This window comes from Lepus europaeus, chromosome X (genome assembly GCF_033115175.1).
Source record: "Lepus europaeus isolate LE1 chromosome X, mLepTim1.pri, whole genome shotgun sequence".
Taxonomy (NCBI): domain Eukaryota; kingdom Metazoa; phylum Chordata; class Mammalia; order Lagomorpha; family Leporidae; genus Lepus; species Lepus europaeus.
In genome coordinates, this window is record NC_084850.1 from 108,570,222 (window position 1) to 108,587,734 (window position 17,513).

Sequence of the window (17,513 nt, forward strand, 5' to 3'; positions counted from 1 at the left end):
GCTAAAATGGAAGCTTATTTTGACAAGATGTATTGTCTTCCTCATCATTACTCTTGATTAGTCACTGTCCTTAAGGTTTGTGACATGAAACTGGAACACCTTTTGGTACCTTAGAGTCTCAGTTCTCTTGGAAGAAATCCAAGATGCTAGGCAGAGCCTGGTGTCAAATTCCCCTCTAGAGCAAATATAGATATGAAGGACATGACATTCAACTCACATTCTTTGTCGTATTTTTCTCCTGTGTAAGCATATTACAGGTGACTTACATGATGAATTTTATTGTGGCAAGTGTTCTCTGTAATGGAGTCTTACTTGTTCTTATCCAGGATGATATCTGTGGTATGAATCTGCTGCCTGACACTTCCAGAATAGTTGTCTCTGCTTCTCTAGTACCATCATTCAGTTTGTCTTAAAAATCCATTGAATGCTTTGTGTTGTTAAACCAAATAAAATTAAGTATGGAGCTAGAGATAATTCTGTGGGGTTTCATTACCATCCTGTTGTACCAAGGCACCATAAATAAATTGCAGGTATCAAAACCAGAACTGACAAATGGAAAATAGGGGTCCCGGGGACGCTGGAAGACAAAAGAAAGGCTGATCAGTAGCATCTTTGGTTTTTGTGATCTTCTACTCTCGCCTATGTTGGTTTTGTAAATATTTAATGAATTCATTATAATCAAGTAATTTTCCATTAATAAGGCATGATTTTTAATTCCAGTAGATGGATAATAATATATGAGCCTTTTGGGGGGTAGCTGTTTAGTATATCTGTTTGTTGGTCAATAGATTATAGTCAGTCTCACAATTTCTGCAATTTCTGAAATTTTTAATGTTTTGGCATTTTGTGTATTTTGGCTAAATAAGCAAGGCTTAAATATCTAACATTCTTAATTAGTATACTGCATAACTTGAGGTTGTTAGTGCCAGGAATAAAATCTAAAACCAAAGAGCTAAGTCCCAAAAACCTTTAACAATTGTGTATCTGTAATTTAACTGACATTTATTTCTGAGAAATGTCACCTGAGATTTACTTAAAGTAATCTTCTCAAATGATCTCATGAGTGACCAGTATATCACTAATCTATCATGAACCATTTTTTGGGCAGGCAAGGTGTTTTATTGAGATGCAATTTTATTGAGGTATAACTTTTTACCATATAATCCACATATTCAATGATTTGTACAGTTCAATAATTTCTAGGAAATTTGCTGAGTTTTACCACCATCACCACAATCCAGTTGTAGGAAATTTAAAATACTTCTATCATCCCCCAAAAGACTCACTTATAGTTAATTCTTAATTCCCAGCCCCAGTCAATTATGAATATACCTTCTGTTTCTATATATTGGCCTTTTCTGGACATTTCACATATGTAAGTCGTAACGTAGATGCTCCTTTGTGCCTGTTCTCTCACTTAGCATGCTGTTTTCAAGATTTGACCATGTTATAGCAATGTATGAAGATTTCTATTTCTCTGTGTCCTTGCCATCGCTTGTTACTGTCATTGAATATAGATATTCTGGTGGGAAAAGATCTCATTGTGATTTTAATTTCATTTCCCTAAGGACTAATGCAGTTGAGCATAAGTTCATATGATTACTTTTTTTTATCATGTTCAATAAAAGTGAATTCTAGAAAAAGCAGTGAAAAATCATATAAAGAATATAAGCTCCCTTTTTTTTATTATAGTCAACAGACAAAATTTATACTTAAAAAAAAATGTATTTGCTTGAAAGGCAGAGCAGCAGAGAGGGCAAGATGGAGAAAGATCTTCTGCTAGTACACTCCCTAAATAGCTGCAAGCCAGGAGCCCAGAACTCCATCTGAGTCTCCCATGTGGGTGGTGGGAGTCCAAGTAATTGGGCCATCTTCTGCAGCCTTCCCATGTGCATTAGCTGGGCGCTGGATCGAAAGTAGAACAGCTGGACTTGAACCTGCGCTCCAGTATGAGATGCCAGCATCCTAGGTGGTGGCTTAACCCACTGTGCCACAATGCCAGCCCCCAAATTTATACTTTAATAAATATAGTCAGAACAAACACAACATAGGAAAAAAAGAAAACTATAGAAAGTGTCAGGAGTGAAATAGCAATTAACACTTTAGAAAAAGACCACCTTTATATATTGCTATTTAAAACTTTTAATGTGACAGATGAGCTCCTTTCTTGCTTGTTGTAGTTTATGTAGGTCATATTGATGGTAATGATAATCATATGAGATAATGTTTATCTTAACTGTTTCTGTGTTTTTCTTTTAATAACATAGACAGTTAAGATGACATTCTTACAAATGTCTGTTGATGGAAATGGAAGTAGAGATTTGAAAACATTTCAGCAAGTTCAGGATGGTCATTTGTAACTTTTCAGCAAGTTCAGACTGGTCATTTGTAACTCTTATCCAAAGTGAAGCAAGTGATAACAATGTTTTCAAAGTTTATCTGTACTTAATCAGTAGCCACTTCCAGCAATTGATCCTGTAACATTGTTATATTTGTCTTTCGAGAAAATTTGTTTCCAGATTTTATATACTTTCGAGTAGCAGTGGGCAAAACTACCCTTAAAGTGTTACATATTATAATATGGTTTTATTGCATCTGAATAGTATAGTTTTTACCACATGCAGTTCACTGCACAAACAGTACAACACCCTGACTGGCCTGTACTCTGTTCAGCCAGGTAAGTTTGCTGATCATGAGCTTGGATGTTGTGGCATTGTTACGTTGGTGTGAAAAATTCTTTTGTGGAATTATCTCACTGTGCAGCAGTGAGAAATTGTGCCAGTCATTTTGTCCTTTTTTTTCTTTTTATGTATTTAATTGTATGATATCCTAACCTCAAGGATAGACAATGAAATAAAAGGAAAGAGAGAAAACTCTAGTAAAAGCATCAAATTGGGGGCTGGCATTGTGGCACAGCGGGTTAAGCCACCACTTATGACCCTGACATTCCATATCAGAACACAGGTTCAAGTCTTGGCTGCTCCGTTTCTGATCCAGCTCCCTGCTAATGTGCCTGGGAAAGCAGAGAATGATGGCCTAAGTACTTGGGCCCTGCCGCCTGTGTCGGAGACCAGGATAGAGTTGCAGGTTCTTGGCTTCGGCCTGGCCCAGCCCTGGTTGTTGGTGGGGGCATTTGGGGAGTGAACCAGTGGATGGAGATCTGGCTCTTTCTCTGTCTCACCCTCTCTTTCCAGTGCTCCACCTTTCAAATCTTTTTAAAAGTATTTAAATAAAATACGGTGACATACTTGAAAAGGAGGAGAGAAAGAAACTAATTAATACTGGCATCTACTGTATATACTGTGCTGTTTACACATATACAATATAAAAACTGTTTTACATTTCCAGTGATACCGTAAAAGTGAAATATTTTTATACTTATTTGCTCTGTTTTGTTTTATGGACACTTCAGGCATTTTATGCAGGATGTTGAGAATAGTTTGTATTATCTTTAGACCATAGGAAATCTGTCATTCCCTGTAATAATACAATGTCTGGCCTTATAGATAATTTTGTTTTAGAACTAAAAATCATTTCATATTCCATTTTAAATTTGTTAAACTAGAACTAAGAATTAATAGTCTCATACAAAACTGTGGAGAGGTGATTCATCAGTATGGTCATGTGTCCTTGTAGTTCAGTTAAATTTCAATTAATTTTTTTTAATTGTCTTCAGTCTATTTATAAAAAACCAGTAGCACAAGTTAATCAGAAAAGTATGATTTCATGATGTGGATTTTTCTCTTTTCAATTAAGATTTTGGCTTGGACAACAGCGTTGCAAACAATCGATAAAGCATCTGCCTACAATAAGCAGTGAAACATTGCAACTTTCCAATTACTCAACTCATCCTATTGGAAACCTATCTAAGAATAAGCTATTTATTAAACTCACCCGTCTTCCACAATATTACATTGTAAGTATGCAACTGAATGATTGAGAAGGATCAAGTTCAGTCATTCTATTAGTGTATTGAATGATTTGATTTGTTTAATTTGCAAATGAACTTTATTGAATATTTGACTTTCATATCATGATTCCCATCCCAGGAGGTAGGAATGGTAGAGGGAGATAAGTCATGTCCCATTTGGGGAATATGTTTCTTACCCTAGGATTTCTCCTTCATTTGAGGCCTTTCTCAAATTGGAAAAGTTTGAGAGCAACCTTTGGAGATGTTTTGATATCAGATAAACTTGTTTGGTTTCAACTGAATATTATGTGGAATTAACTAGCTGAAGCAGTTTTATTTTCAATATCCTTAATTGATTGAAGGCATATTCCTCTTTCTTGACTAAATGTACCTTTCGGTGTACAATAAGATCCTTTCTTATTTTTTTTTTCACTCTCTAGGTGTTTTCCAGTTAGTTTCTTTGAGATCTTTGAATTAGTTAAAATTTCAAGTATTAACTTATCTAAAATCTCTGTATACACCAAGTAGGTACTTTTGGCTAAGAGTCTTAAGGTATTTGAAAATTCAAGGTTATTGGTTGGAGGTAATGAGAGTGAATATTTTAAGGAGATACTTTATAAAGATATGATCTTAAAAAGGTCCCTGTGCAGGCTGATATATCTTAAGTAGGGTTACTTATATAGACTGAGTCTTTCACTTGGTGTAAACTTTACTTTTTTCTGAATTTTAAAATGCTAGCTGTGAAGCTAGAAAAAGGGCTATTGTACAGTTCTTAGTGAGCTGCGTGATGTCTGTGTGAAATAATGCATAATACAGGCCGGCGCCGTGGCTCAACAGGCTAATCCTCCGCCTTGCGGCGCCGGCACACCGGGTTCTAGTCCCGGTCGGGGCACCGATCCTGTCCCGGTTGCCCCTCTTCCAGGCCAGCTCTCTGCTGTGGCCAGGGAGTGCAGTGGAGGATGGCCCAAGTGTTTGGGCTCTGCACCCCATGGGAGACCAGGAGAAGCACCTGGCTCCTGCCATCGGAACAGCGCGGTGCGCCGGCCGCAGCGCGCTACCGCGGCGGCCATTGGAGGGTGAACCAACGGCAAAAGGAAGACCTTTCTCTCTGTCTCTCTCTCACTGTCCACTCTGCCTGTCCAAAAAAAAAAAATGCATAATACATGCATAATAACCAAACTTGTGACCATACATAGAACTCTTATACAAGCCACAAAGTAAGAATTGAAGTGGTTATAGCTTTTCATTTTCTGACCTTATTTAGCATCAGCAAGTAGCCAAGCTTTTGTGTCAATGACTAGTGATTTATTGTAAAGCAGTAATTTGTTTCACATGATTTAAACCAAAAGTGAATGTAGGAGACGGCATTTGGCCTAAGAGTTAAGATGCTGCTTGGGATGCTGCATCATATATTGAAGTGCCTGGGTTTGATGCCTGGTGCTATGTGGTAATGTGCACCTTGGGAAGCAGCAGGTGATGGCTCAAGTGGTTGGGTCCCTGTCAATTGAGGTCTTTGCTCCTGGCTTCAGCCCAGCCCTAGCTCCAATTGTTGTAGTCATTTGGGAAGTAAACCAGTGGATGGTAGTATACCCTGTCTCTCTATCTCTGATAAATGAATGAATGAATGAACTTGGAATGTAGGTTCTTCCCCATCGTCCACTTTTATCTCTTAAGAATGATAAAATCAGGGCCGGCACTGTGGGGGTGTGGGTAAAGCCGCCACCTGCAGTGCCGGCATCCCACATGGGCACCGGTTCTTGTCCTGGCTGCTCCACTTCCAATCCAGCTCTCTGGGAAAGCAGTGGAAGACGGCCTAAGTTCTTGGGCCCTGCACCCACGTGGGAGACCTGGAAGAAGCTCCTGGCTCCTGGCTTTGGATCAGCACAGCTCCGGCCATTGTGGCCAATTGTGGAGTGAACCAGCCCGATGGGAGACCTCTGTCTCTCTCTCTGCTTCTCCTTCTCTGTGTAACTCTTTCAAGTAAATAATTAAATCTTTTTTAAAAAATGATCAAATCATAAAAGTAGAAAGATACCATGGATATTAAAAAGAAGAGAGGAGAGCGTACTGTAGTTGATCTCTCATTAAATGTTATTTTCTGCCACTTTATTTCTTTTGGTCGACTTTATTGAGATATGTTTACATACAATAAAGATTCAGACTTCTAAGTGTGTGAGTTTTGATAAATACATACAATTGTGTAAATCTCCATTTCATTTGGGACATAGAACAGATTCACCTTACCTCATGCTGCCCCCTTTTTAACCAGCCTGTCATCCAACTAGTAACCTGTGACCTTTCTTCTCTGTAATTTTGCTAGTTTCCTTCAGCATAATGCCCTTGATGTTCATTCAGTTTTAGTGTGTACAATAGTTCCTTCCTTTTATTGTAGAGCAGTATTACATGCTTTGGATGTTACACAGTTTGTTTACTCAGTCACCCATTGAAGGACATCTAGGCTGCTTACAGTTTGGGGTGGATGTTACTTAAGCTGCTGTAAACCTACACATGTAGGTTGTGTGTGAGCATTCATTTATTTTAGAGAAGTCACCAGGAGTGGCACTGTTGGGTTACGTGGTCAGTGTGCGCTGATGAGACACTCTTGCATCCCCACAAGCAGTGTGTGCGAGTTCTAGGTGCTCCTTATCCTCACCAGCAATTAGCATTGTAACGTTCTGGAACTCCTGCCATCCAGAGAGGTGTGTAGCGGCATCTTAGCGTAGTCATAGTGGTGCTTGTGTGGAGTGTCTTTTATGTGCTTATTCGCCATCCAAATGTCTTTAGTGAAGTGGCCATTTTGCTTCTTCCATTTCCTGAGCCGCATCAGCAATGTGCTTTCCTTTAGAGAGTGGGTGGGGAAGAGGAGAGAGGAAAAGGGAAGGTGAGACAGGAAAGAGTATGTTTTGGCCAAGAGCCTTTTGCAATGGCATTTATTTCTGTCAGTAAGGAATTTAGAGAACATTTCTTAAATTTTCACTACACCTTGAAAATAGTCAACAAGTTTGGTGGATAAGAGCAGGGTCTCTGGAGCCAGAGTGTTGGAATCAGAGTATGTGTACATCACTTCTGGGCTTGGTGACCTTGGGCAAATAACTCACTTGTTGATGCCTCAGTTTCCTCATCAGAAAAATAAAGGTAATATCTCCCTTGCCAAGTTATTAGGAACAAATGTGTTCACATCCATAAACTACATGGGGTAGTACTTGGCAAATAGTAAGCTCTGTATTGGGTGGTGTTAAGTGTCAGGGATGTTTATCCTCTCTGTGACTGACCTTTTCAGTTGAAAAAATGGGATTTGTTTTGGCATGTTTGCAAGCATGACAGATAGTTATCATTTTCCTTAGCCATAATTATGCAATTTTCAGGATGTTTTAGAGGTTAAGGTAGAAAGCAGAACAATTTTTAAAATAGATACTATTCTAGAAAATATAGCAGGCCAGTTGAATATAGACATAAACCCTTTTTTCCAATTTATAAGCTGAGTTAGGAATATCAAGAATGTAAGTGCCCCATTATCTATTGTTTATGGTTATATTTACTTTTACTGTTTAGTCTGAACTGTTTTTTAGAAAACAAATTATATATTTGGGAATGCTTTTTATTTTTAATATCATGATTGATTTGTCCTTGTTTTTTAAATAAAGACATGCACATTAGATTTATAATTTAAAGCCCTTTTTGATAGAAAAAAGAAACTATCCAGCACTTTATTTCTCTGAGTTTCTGGTTTGGGCCTTTTTAGGTTGTGGAGATGCTAGAGGTTCCCAATAAACCCACGCAACTTTTGTACAAGTACTACTTCATGTCTGTGAATGCTGCAGATCGTGAGGACAGCCCCGTCATGGCCCTGCTGCTGCAGCAGTTCAAGGAAAATGTCCAGGACTTTGTTTTTCATACAAAAACTGGGAAACAGACCAGAACCGGAACCAAACGCAAGGTATGATTGCATACAAAAATGAGCACAGAATTTGTGTATAACGTTGTTGTGTTCTTTACTCATTTTTAACATGGGAAACAATTAGGTGAGGTTTTAAAGAGATGGGCAGCTAATAAATATACAATAGTTGTGTACATTTTTTGAAAATATTTCTTTTAATTTTAAGTTATGTACCATTTCCATGTGGGAACTTGTTAAACACAGAATATTTACTGCTGAATTACCAGTGTTTAGGTCAGCAGTTGTTCATTATATGTCAGTATTTGCTTGGTAAACATTTGTTGAAAGAGTAGAATAACATTTGTTTTGATTAACCTTGAGCTTTATTGTGGAGTTTAACTGTACTTTTAACTCACTTTTCTTGTTTACTTAAATTCTAGTTGTCTGATGATCCATGTCCAGTAGAATCCAAGAAAACCAAGCGATCAGGAGAAATGTGTGCCTTCAATAAAGTTCTAGCTCACTTTGTCGCTATGTGTGATACAAATATGCCATTTGTAGGACTTCGGTTAGAGGTAATTTTTGAAACAATTCTAGAAAAAGTAATTTTTAAAAACGTATCCTAAAGTTACATGGATTCCATTAGGTGAACCAAAATGAGTGTGATCCTGTTCATTTGGGGAGGAAGGGAGTTGCCATCATAGCATCTCATAATAGCCATGTAAAATATGACTAAATTATTTCATCCCTCTGAGTCCAGATTCTGGGCTTACCGTTGTTTATGGAACTGGAAAGTAAATTCTCAGTTTAGAAAAAAATTGCAGTATTGATTAAGCCTATAGGAGGTGATTAGATAGGCTGATCTTTTTTCTGAGTTGGTAAAGCCACATATATTATTTAAGCACTAGTAATTTGGACTCCTTTCTGAGAAGCATGTCAAAGAATATTAAATTAAATTGTTTCTTTTGGTACATGGAAGACGCAGAGGACTTACACAGAATTAGTATCTTTGATGAATATCTGGTATGATCTCCTGACGTGAGAGTAAGAGGAGATAACAGAAACTAATATATATATATAACTATATATAGTTACATTGGAGTGCCAGTTCAAGTCCCAGCTACTCTGCTTCTGATCAAGCTCCCTGCTAATGTGCCTTGGAAATAGCAGATAATGGCCCAAGTGCTTGGCCCTCTGCCACCCATGTGGGAGACCCAGATGGAGTTCTAGGCTCCTGGCTTTAGCCTGGCCCAGGCCTGCCCATTGTGGTATGAACCAGTGAATGGAAGAGATCTCTCTCTCCTTCCCTCTCTCTGTCATTCTGCCTTTCAAATAAATTAGTAAATTTTAAATAAAATCCCAGCTACTTCCCTTTATTTTGAAGTTTTCCTTTTTGTATGAACTCCCTCCTTTGTAAGATACTATGAATGAAGAAGGGGCCTGCAAATGTGGAAGTGGAGTTTTTCAGTTGGGCTGATGATAATTGCTTTGGGATGGTTTGATGAGAATAGCTTTCATGCCTTTGAACAGGAACCAGCAAGCTTTTTCTGTAAAGGCCAGATGGTAAATAATTTAGACTTTGTGGATCGTATGGTCTCTGTTACAGCTATTTAAATCTACTATAGTAATGTGAGCCAGCCATAACTGATATTTAAGCCAATGATAATGGCTATGTTTCAAATAAAACTTTATTTTCAAGAAGTGGCAGTGGGCCAGATTTGGCCCATGAGCTGTTGTTTGCCAGTAGAGGGCTTTGGAATCTGCAAGTGGAGGATAAGGTATGAAGTTGTAAAGAGCAGCAATAGCCCAGAGAGAAACCCAGCCCAGAAATAGGCACCTAAAATAGGAACTCATGTCCTTGATGACCCAGCTCCTAGAACTAGGAGCCTGATGAATGTTCTCTTGTCTGCATATTGACCATAGCTTCTAAACAGTACAGGGCGCATCCGTGTTTACTATTTACTTGCCTGTGCTCTTAGGCTCTTTTTTTTTTTTTTTTTAATTTATTTATTTGAAAGAGCAACACAGTGAGGGATAGACAGAGTTTCTCTCTGCAGGTTAGCTCCCCAAATGGCCACAATGGTGAGGCTGGGCCAAGCTGAAGCCAGGAGCCAGAACTCCATCTGGATCTTTCACATGGGTGCACTTCAGCCATGTTATGCTGCTTTCCCAGGAATGGAAGTGGAGCAGCCAGGACTGGAACCGGTGCTCATGGGATGCCTGCATCACAAACAGTGGTTCAACCTGATGTACCACAATGCTGGTCCCCTTAGGCTCTTTTGTCATGCCATTTGGATTGGTTCTTGAATGTCATTTAGTTGTTACCTTTGCAGTGGGAAGGTAGGATACATATAATGTTGGAGCATTGTGATGTTTATGTCTTCTCTTCCCAACCCACAGGCCAGAATTTAAAAAAAAAAAAAAAAAGTGTACTTTTATGGGCCACACAAACCAATACCATTGGCATGTCTTCTCTGTCATTCTCTGTATTCCTATACCTGTTGTACACTTAGGTCATGTAAGAACAGTCTATAGTTATCTGTTAAACTCATTCTTAAAAATTTAGCTGCTTTTTCTTTCTGTGAAGTTCTAGCTAATTAAAAAACAAAAGCAGTGTTTCTGGTTTAGGTAAGTTATACTGAGATGTGATAAGTTAATCTTACCAGAGACGTTTGTGTTTCTGATAGAATGGTGGCTACATTTTTGAGCTATCTCATGCTTTAGTTCCTTTTAAATCTGAAACCCTACTGCCTAATTGATCAGTAGTTATTTTTCTAAACCTCTGCCCTAACCCCAAAGAGTAGCACTAAGTCAGTGCTTAGAGCTGCCTTAGATCTTTTCTGGAACAAAGTTTGTATAAATAAATAGTTTGGGGGCCGGTGCTGTGGCACAGTAGGTTAAGCCTCTGCCTGTGGCACCGGCATCCCATATGGGCACTGGTTCTAGTCCCAGATGCTCTTCCTCCAGTCCAACTCTCTGCTGTGGCCTGGGAAAGCAGTGGAAGAAGGCCCAAGCACTTGGCCCCCCGCATTCACATGGGAGACCTGGAAGTAGCTCCTGGCTTCTGTCTTCAGATCAGCTCAGCTCCAGCCATTGCAGCCATTTGGGGAGTGAACCCTCTGTAACTCTACCTATCAAATAAATGAAAAAAATCTTTTAAAAAGTAGTTTGACATAGAAGCCCTGGGAGTATCTGCCAGAGGCAAACATTTCTTTGGTGGATCAGGTGACTTTCTGGCATACCTTAATAACTTCCATGGAAAAGGTTTCAGGCCCTATTGCTGCATTAATCTTTTTAATTTGCTTTCTGAATCCTTCCAATTGGGAAAGATATCTCATTGGGAAAATGCATAAGTTGAAAATCTTTTCTTGAGTTTCACATAGTAAATGGTTTTAAAAATGTGGTTCAGAAAAGTTATTCACTAAATAATATTTTTTATGATTAGAAATAATACATGACTATGGTTTAAACCTTGTTTTGAACAAACGCAATAGAATTATACAAGAAAAAGGTCTTAATTTTTGTTGCCTCATTTGGAACCACCAGACTTGATTCTGAATCACTTTTGGCTCACTGCAAAATTAGATCAGTCTACAGAATTTCAAAGATTTGCCACCTGTGGAGGTATGTGTGTGTTTTAACTGGAGGCTCTGAGGCAGCTTTTTGTTTCATTGGACTTAATATATAGGCAGTTCAATGATGGGGCTAATGCTCATGCCTGATATGTGATAACTTTGTGAAAAGACTGGCCCTAGAATAAATGCAGTGAGAACAGGCAGTGGTACTTAGAAAAGGTAGTTTCTTTGTAAAATTCATGGTCTGATACAATTGTGCTTTTCTCTTTCCAGTTGTCCAATCTCGAGATTCCACATCAAGGTGTCCAAGTGGAAGGTGATGGTTTCAGCCATGCAATTCGCTTGTTAAAGTAAGTCCCTGTCATGTGTCTTACTTGGTGCTATACCTTGTAGCCACATTGCCAGAGCTGTTCCCCTCTTTCCTTGAAACAGTATAAAATAGAGTTCTTAGTCTGTATATGTCACAGACTTCTGCCTAGAATTACTGGGAATGTGGGAAGATTCCCTTGATCCTGTGGAGTGGCAGTCTGGCACCACTTGATGTTTTAGGATGTCTTTCCTCTGTATTTCTTTCATTTATACATCAGATACTTACTGAATATGACTGTTTATCAGGCTTGAATTCTCATGGGTTCTTTAGGATGCTATGTGTTCTTATAGCCATAGATGTGGGCTAGTTTTGAAGTCAGGATGGGTATCTGAAAAATACCAATGGTACTTGCACTGAAGGAGAGATGAGAATTGACCATAGGAAATGGAATTGAGGTGGGGACAAGAGATTCTAACCAGAAGGAATAACTGCTTATGTGAAGACTTGGAGGCAAGAGAGAGCTCTGTGTTCTGGAGCTCGAAGGAGTTAGTTCAGTCTGACAGGAGGTGATGGAGCAAGAAGAGCAGCAAGGGTAAGATCTTATAGGACTTTTAAGTATCCATAAGCGATTTAGACTTTATCGTAATGGCACTAAGAAACCATCAGATAATTTTAGGCAGGTTAGTGAGGTGCTTTGGAAAGCTCAGCCTGATAGCAATGTGGAAAATAAATTGCTGAGGACAGACTGAAGTAGAAAAACCAGTAGCTAAAGGGTTTACACAGGGTTGTTAGTAGTTTGGACTGTGGTAGGTTCCATAAGAATTTAGGAGATGAAACATTCGGAGATCGAAGTTGGACCAGAGAAGAGGGGAGAGGTGGCAGAGATGCTTCTTAGCTTTATCTTGGGCAGATAATGGAATGGGGTGGTGCTTTCTGAGAGAAACACTTCGGGTATGAGTTTGAAAGGACTTTGCTAAGTGTGAAGTGCTTTCACACCTTTTGAGCAGGCAGGAATGTGTCTTGGGCTAGGCTTGCTCAGATAACAGGTCTAACAGGTCTGGGCAGGAGAAGTCCAGTCATCACCATGGTGCTAGTAATTGAGTTGGTGTAGATAACTAAGAGAGAGTATAGACAAGCAAATGGGCAGAGGACAAGTAGCCAGAGATTGTTTAAAAGTAAAGTGAATGTTTTGCATGAGCTTTGTAAAGTGTTTCAGTGTGGACTTGGCAAAGCTATAGTACTATCTAAGAGATACAGTATTTGGGTCCAAAATACAGGTTTTTGGCAGAGAGGAGATACATTTCATTGTTTCTTTTTCATTGTTCTTGGCAACTGCAGATAAGCCAGTGATTATTATTTTTTTTTTTTTTTGGTAAGATTTATTTATTTGACAATCAGAGTTACAGAGGAAGAAGGAGAGACAGATAGAGATCATCCCTCTGCTGGTTCACTCCCCAGATGGCCACATTACCTGGGGGAGCCACCAGCTTCTTCCAGGTCTCCCATGTGGGTGGCACGGGCCAAGTACTTGAGCCACCCTCCACTGCTTTCCCAGGCCCTTAGCAAGGAGCTGGATTGGAAGTGGAGCAGCCAGGACTTGAACTGGCACCCATATGGGATGCTGGCATCTCAGGTGGAAACTACTTGCTGTGTCACAGTGGCAGCCTCTAAGCCAATGACATTAACATTTGTGTTCTATTTGCTTAGATATATTTTTCATGGATTGCAAGATTTGTAAAATATCTTGTTCTTAGCACTTTTACAAGAGGAATTTCAGAATGCTCTTTCTTTTTGAACTCAAGAACTTATGGCCGGCGCCGTGGCTTAACAGGCTAATCCTCCACCTTGCGGCGCCGGCACACCGGGTTCTAGTCCCAGTTGGGGCACCGGATTCTATCCCGGTTGCCCCTCTTCCAGGCCAGCTCTCTGCTATGGCCCGGGAAGGCAGTGGAGGATGGCCCAAGTGCTTGGGTCCTGCACCCGCATGGGAGACCAGGAGAAGCACCTGGCTCCTGGCTTCGGATCAGCACAGTGCGCCGGCCGCAGCGGCCATTGGAGGGTGAACCAATGGCAAAAAGGAAGACCTTTCTCTCTCTCTCTCTCTATCCACTCTGTCAAAAAAATAAACAAACAAACAAATAAATAAATAAAAAGAAGAACTTATGAGACATGCCTAGGAAGAAAGCATTTGGTATATTTTAGCTTCCTTTTGCAATAATTTTAAAGGAAGTCTTCACTCTAGTATTGGCTTTTGTTTTCTTTATTTAAAATTTAAAGGAAAATGGGGCCGGCGCCGTGGCTTAACAGGCTAATCCTCCACCTTGTGGCGCCGGCACACCGGGTTCTAGTCCCAGTCAGGGCGCCGGATTCTATCCCGGTTGCCCCTATTCCAGGCCAGCTCTCTGCTATGGCCACGGGAAGGCAGTGGAGGATGGCCCGTCTTTGGGCCCTGCACCCGCATGGGAGACCAGGAGAAGCACCTGGCTCCTGGCTTCGGATCAGCACGATGACTGGCCGCAGCGGCCATTGGAGGGTGAACCAACGGCAAAAAGGAAGACCTTTCTCTCTGTCTCTCTCTCTCTCTCTCACTATCCACTCTGCCTGTCAAAAAAAATAAATTAAAAAATAAATAAATAAAATAAAAATTTAAAGGAAAATGGTTAGAAATGAATAAATTAAAGATACATTTTTGTATAGTAATTGCTGTTCATTGTTGGGGTAGGATGTAGAAAAGAAAAAGGGAAAACTAATGTCTCAATGTGATTTTATTAAATTAAAATCCTGTATCCATATCTGATTAGTATGTAATTGCTGTAATGCATTTCATCTTGAGAAGCTGTTAGGTTTTTAGTCCTAGATATTTTAACATTAAATAGGAATGTGAGTTCATACCTGAAAGCTTTAAAATTGGGCACCTTTTTTTTTTTCAAGTTCTATTCTTGCTCAACTTAATCTCTTTGATGTACTCAGAAATCATATCAGATGTACTACAGTAAACTTCTTCGATTACAGGGCCAGCGCTGTGGCCTAGCAGGTAAAGCTGCCACCTGCAGTGCTGGCATCACAAATGGGCGCCGGTTGAGTCCCGGCTGTTCCACTTCTGATCCAGCTCCCTGTTAATGGCCTGGGAAAGCAGTGGACGATGGCCCCAGTCCTTAAGCCCCTGCACCCGTGTGGCTAGAAGAAACTCCTGGCTCCTGGCTTCAGATGGGCCCAGCTCTGGCCGTTGCGGCCATCTGGGGGAGTGAACCAGCAGGTGAAAGATTGATCTCTCTCTCCCTGTAACTCTGCCTTTCAAATAAATCAATAAATTTTATTTTTTTAAAAAAAGCTTCTTTGATTACCATGGTTCATGGAGTGCTTGCCTTGTGCAGATTAAAAAGAGCCTTGATCGTATGGCACAAATGAAGCTTGAGACACAAATTTCAAGACCAGCATCTTCATTACCTGTTTTTAAACTCTTGTCCCAAACTCACATTACAGTCATGGGCAGTGGTCCTGTCTGGTGACCACACCTACAAGGGGTTTCTCAGCACCCGTAGTGTTTCTTTGCTTTCTGTAGCATTATGCTGATAATGCCCAGGCACAGTTTTTTGCGAGTTGGGAGAGTCAGCTTGTCCTGCATATGCATGTTCAGCCTTTATGAAACAGACTTCAGTTTCCTGTACTTGTTTTACTAGCATTCGAGTGACCTCCCTACTTTTGCACTACAGAGCCAGGATACAGTTAATGATGCTTGTAGAACCCCTGAGAGCAAAGCTGACACAGAACTGCCCTAGAGGACTGTAGCCTACTTCCTCCTCAGTTTGTCCAGTCCTCAGAACAGGAAAATCAGTCAGGAGTAGCTGTTTCGATCAGAAAACATTTTGAATGAAAAGTTTCTAGATAAGGTTAATCTGCTGTCTAGGAAATATTTTCCCCAGTTCTGAATTGTTGGCTAGTACAATATCTTCCTTTTGGGGAGCCTGGTTTCTTTGCGTTTTCCTCACATCATCATGCCGTAGGGATTAAAGTAGTAGTTGTAGTTTACCTTTTCAGTTAAAAATAAGTAAATATTTTACAGTCTTCTTGAAAGGAGAGCTAGTTGTATCTCCATCACAGATTAAGGACGTGGCATAAAACTCATCTTGAGGATCCTACTGTCCCTGAGAGCATAAATTGAAAGAAACACATTTACCTTGGTTCTCACCTGAAAATGTGCTGGCTCCTGTGTTTCCATTTTCTTACCAGACGGGTTTCATGAAAAACCTATTTTATATGAAAGGAAAATAGTATATTACATTTATAGTTTCATACTCAAGATTTAAAGCTCTGTGGGATCTTTGGGGTTGGCAATGGTTAAAATCATCACTTAGGACACTTGCATCCATAGCAGAGTACCTGATTCAAATCCGAGCTGCTCTGCTCACCATCCAGCTTCCTGCTAATGAGCACCCTGAAAGGCAGCGGGTGATGACTCGAGTACGTGGGTCACTGCCACTCCTGTGGGAAACCTGTGTGAAGTTCTGGACTCTGATTTTGGCCTGGCTCACTCTGGCTGTCGTAGGCATTTGGGGAGTGAACCAGTAGATGAGAGCTAGCACTGTTCTCTCTCTTGAATAAAAAAATAAGAATAAAAATGTAAAAACATTTTAAAAAAATGTGAATTGACTGCTTTATAACTCCTATGGGAAGGGTTATGTTGTAAGATATAAGAGCAAGCAAGTCCTCAGTGTATCTCTCAAGTTGAAGAACATATATGCAGTATACACAATTTTTATGATTACCCAAAATACAGTTTGAAAGAATCTTTCTAGTAGTGTTAACAATTATGTAGTATGAAAGATTAACTTTTGAAAAACTTTAAGAGCCATACATTGACAAGAAGCTATGATGGAAGTTGTAATGAGAATGTTTCTACACTACATAAATTCTATTTTTATATAATCTGTATAGGTCCTCCATTCCCCCCTTCAGATTTATTTATTTATTTATTTATTTTTACTATACACATTCTTGGTTATTTATTCTAAGGTCATTAGTTTTCTACTCCTCGGTGGTTTTGGCCCCTAGGGAAAATCTGGCAGTGTCCGGAGATATTTTTCATTCTGGGAGGTGCTACTGGAATCTAGTAGGTAGAGACCAAGGCTGCATAGAACTACTCCCTGCCACAAAGAACTATCCAGCCTCAAATGTCAGTACGCCAGGATTGAGAAATTCCTGCTCTAGGTGTTATGTTCCTTCTTTTTTAGTATTTAAAGCATACATTTATAAAATTTTAACTGATACATAAAAACTGCAATATTTATGGAATACTATGTGATGTGTTGATCTAGTTGCTTAGGTTTATTGCCTTTCTATAATCATCATACTACATTGGAGAATTTACCACCTTCTCTGAGTTAAGGGATAATGTGTAATTAAACAACGTATTATCTCATTATGTCATCCTTTACTGAAATTAACAGCTGGAATACATTATTACCTTGTAATTTTTTTGATAAATGATATCGTTCATAAAGCTGTGGAAGAAAGATGCAGAAGTAGGTATTTTTAAGACACTAAAGGTATACTTACATTCCTCTTGTATGCGATACACATGGAAAATCCATATTGTGAAAAAAACTGCATACATTTCAGATTTTTTTAGACCAAGATAAACTTCTAATTCCATTTTCCCATAAGCCTTTTTTGTTTTAAAAAGAATTATCTATTTATTTGAAAGGCAGAGTTGGAGGGGAGAGAGAGCATGTGAACCATCTGCTGGTTCACTCCCCAAATGGCCACAATGGCCAAGACTGGGCCAGGCCAAAGCCAGGGACCAGGAGCTTCTTCCAGGTTTCCCAAATGGGGGGAGGGGGC

The 17,513-nt window shown here is 39.7% G+C and overlaps 1 protein-coding gene across 2 annotated transcripts in view; it reads left to right on the forward strand.

Annotated features, from left to right (window-relative positions):
- MED14 (mediator complex subunit 14) overlaps positions 1–17,513 on the forward strand; it is a 73,184-nt gene that overhangs the window by 24,127 nt on the left and 31,544 nt on the right. For both annotated transcript variants that reach the window (XM_062184503.1, XM_062184504.1), the window contains exons 13-16: positions 3,757–3,916; positions 7,653–7,847; positions 8,228–8,362; positions 11,636–11,712. In XM_062184503.1, coding sequence (XP_062040487.1) covers positions 3,757–3,916; positions 7,653–7,847; positions 8,228–8,362; positions 11,636–11,712 — 567 coding nt within the window. The remainder of the gene's footprint in view (positions 1–3,756; positions 3,917–7,652; positions 7,848–8,227; positions 8,363–11,635; positions 11,713–17,513) is intronic.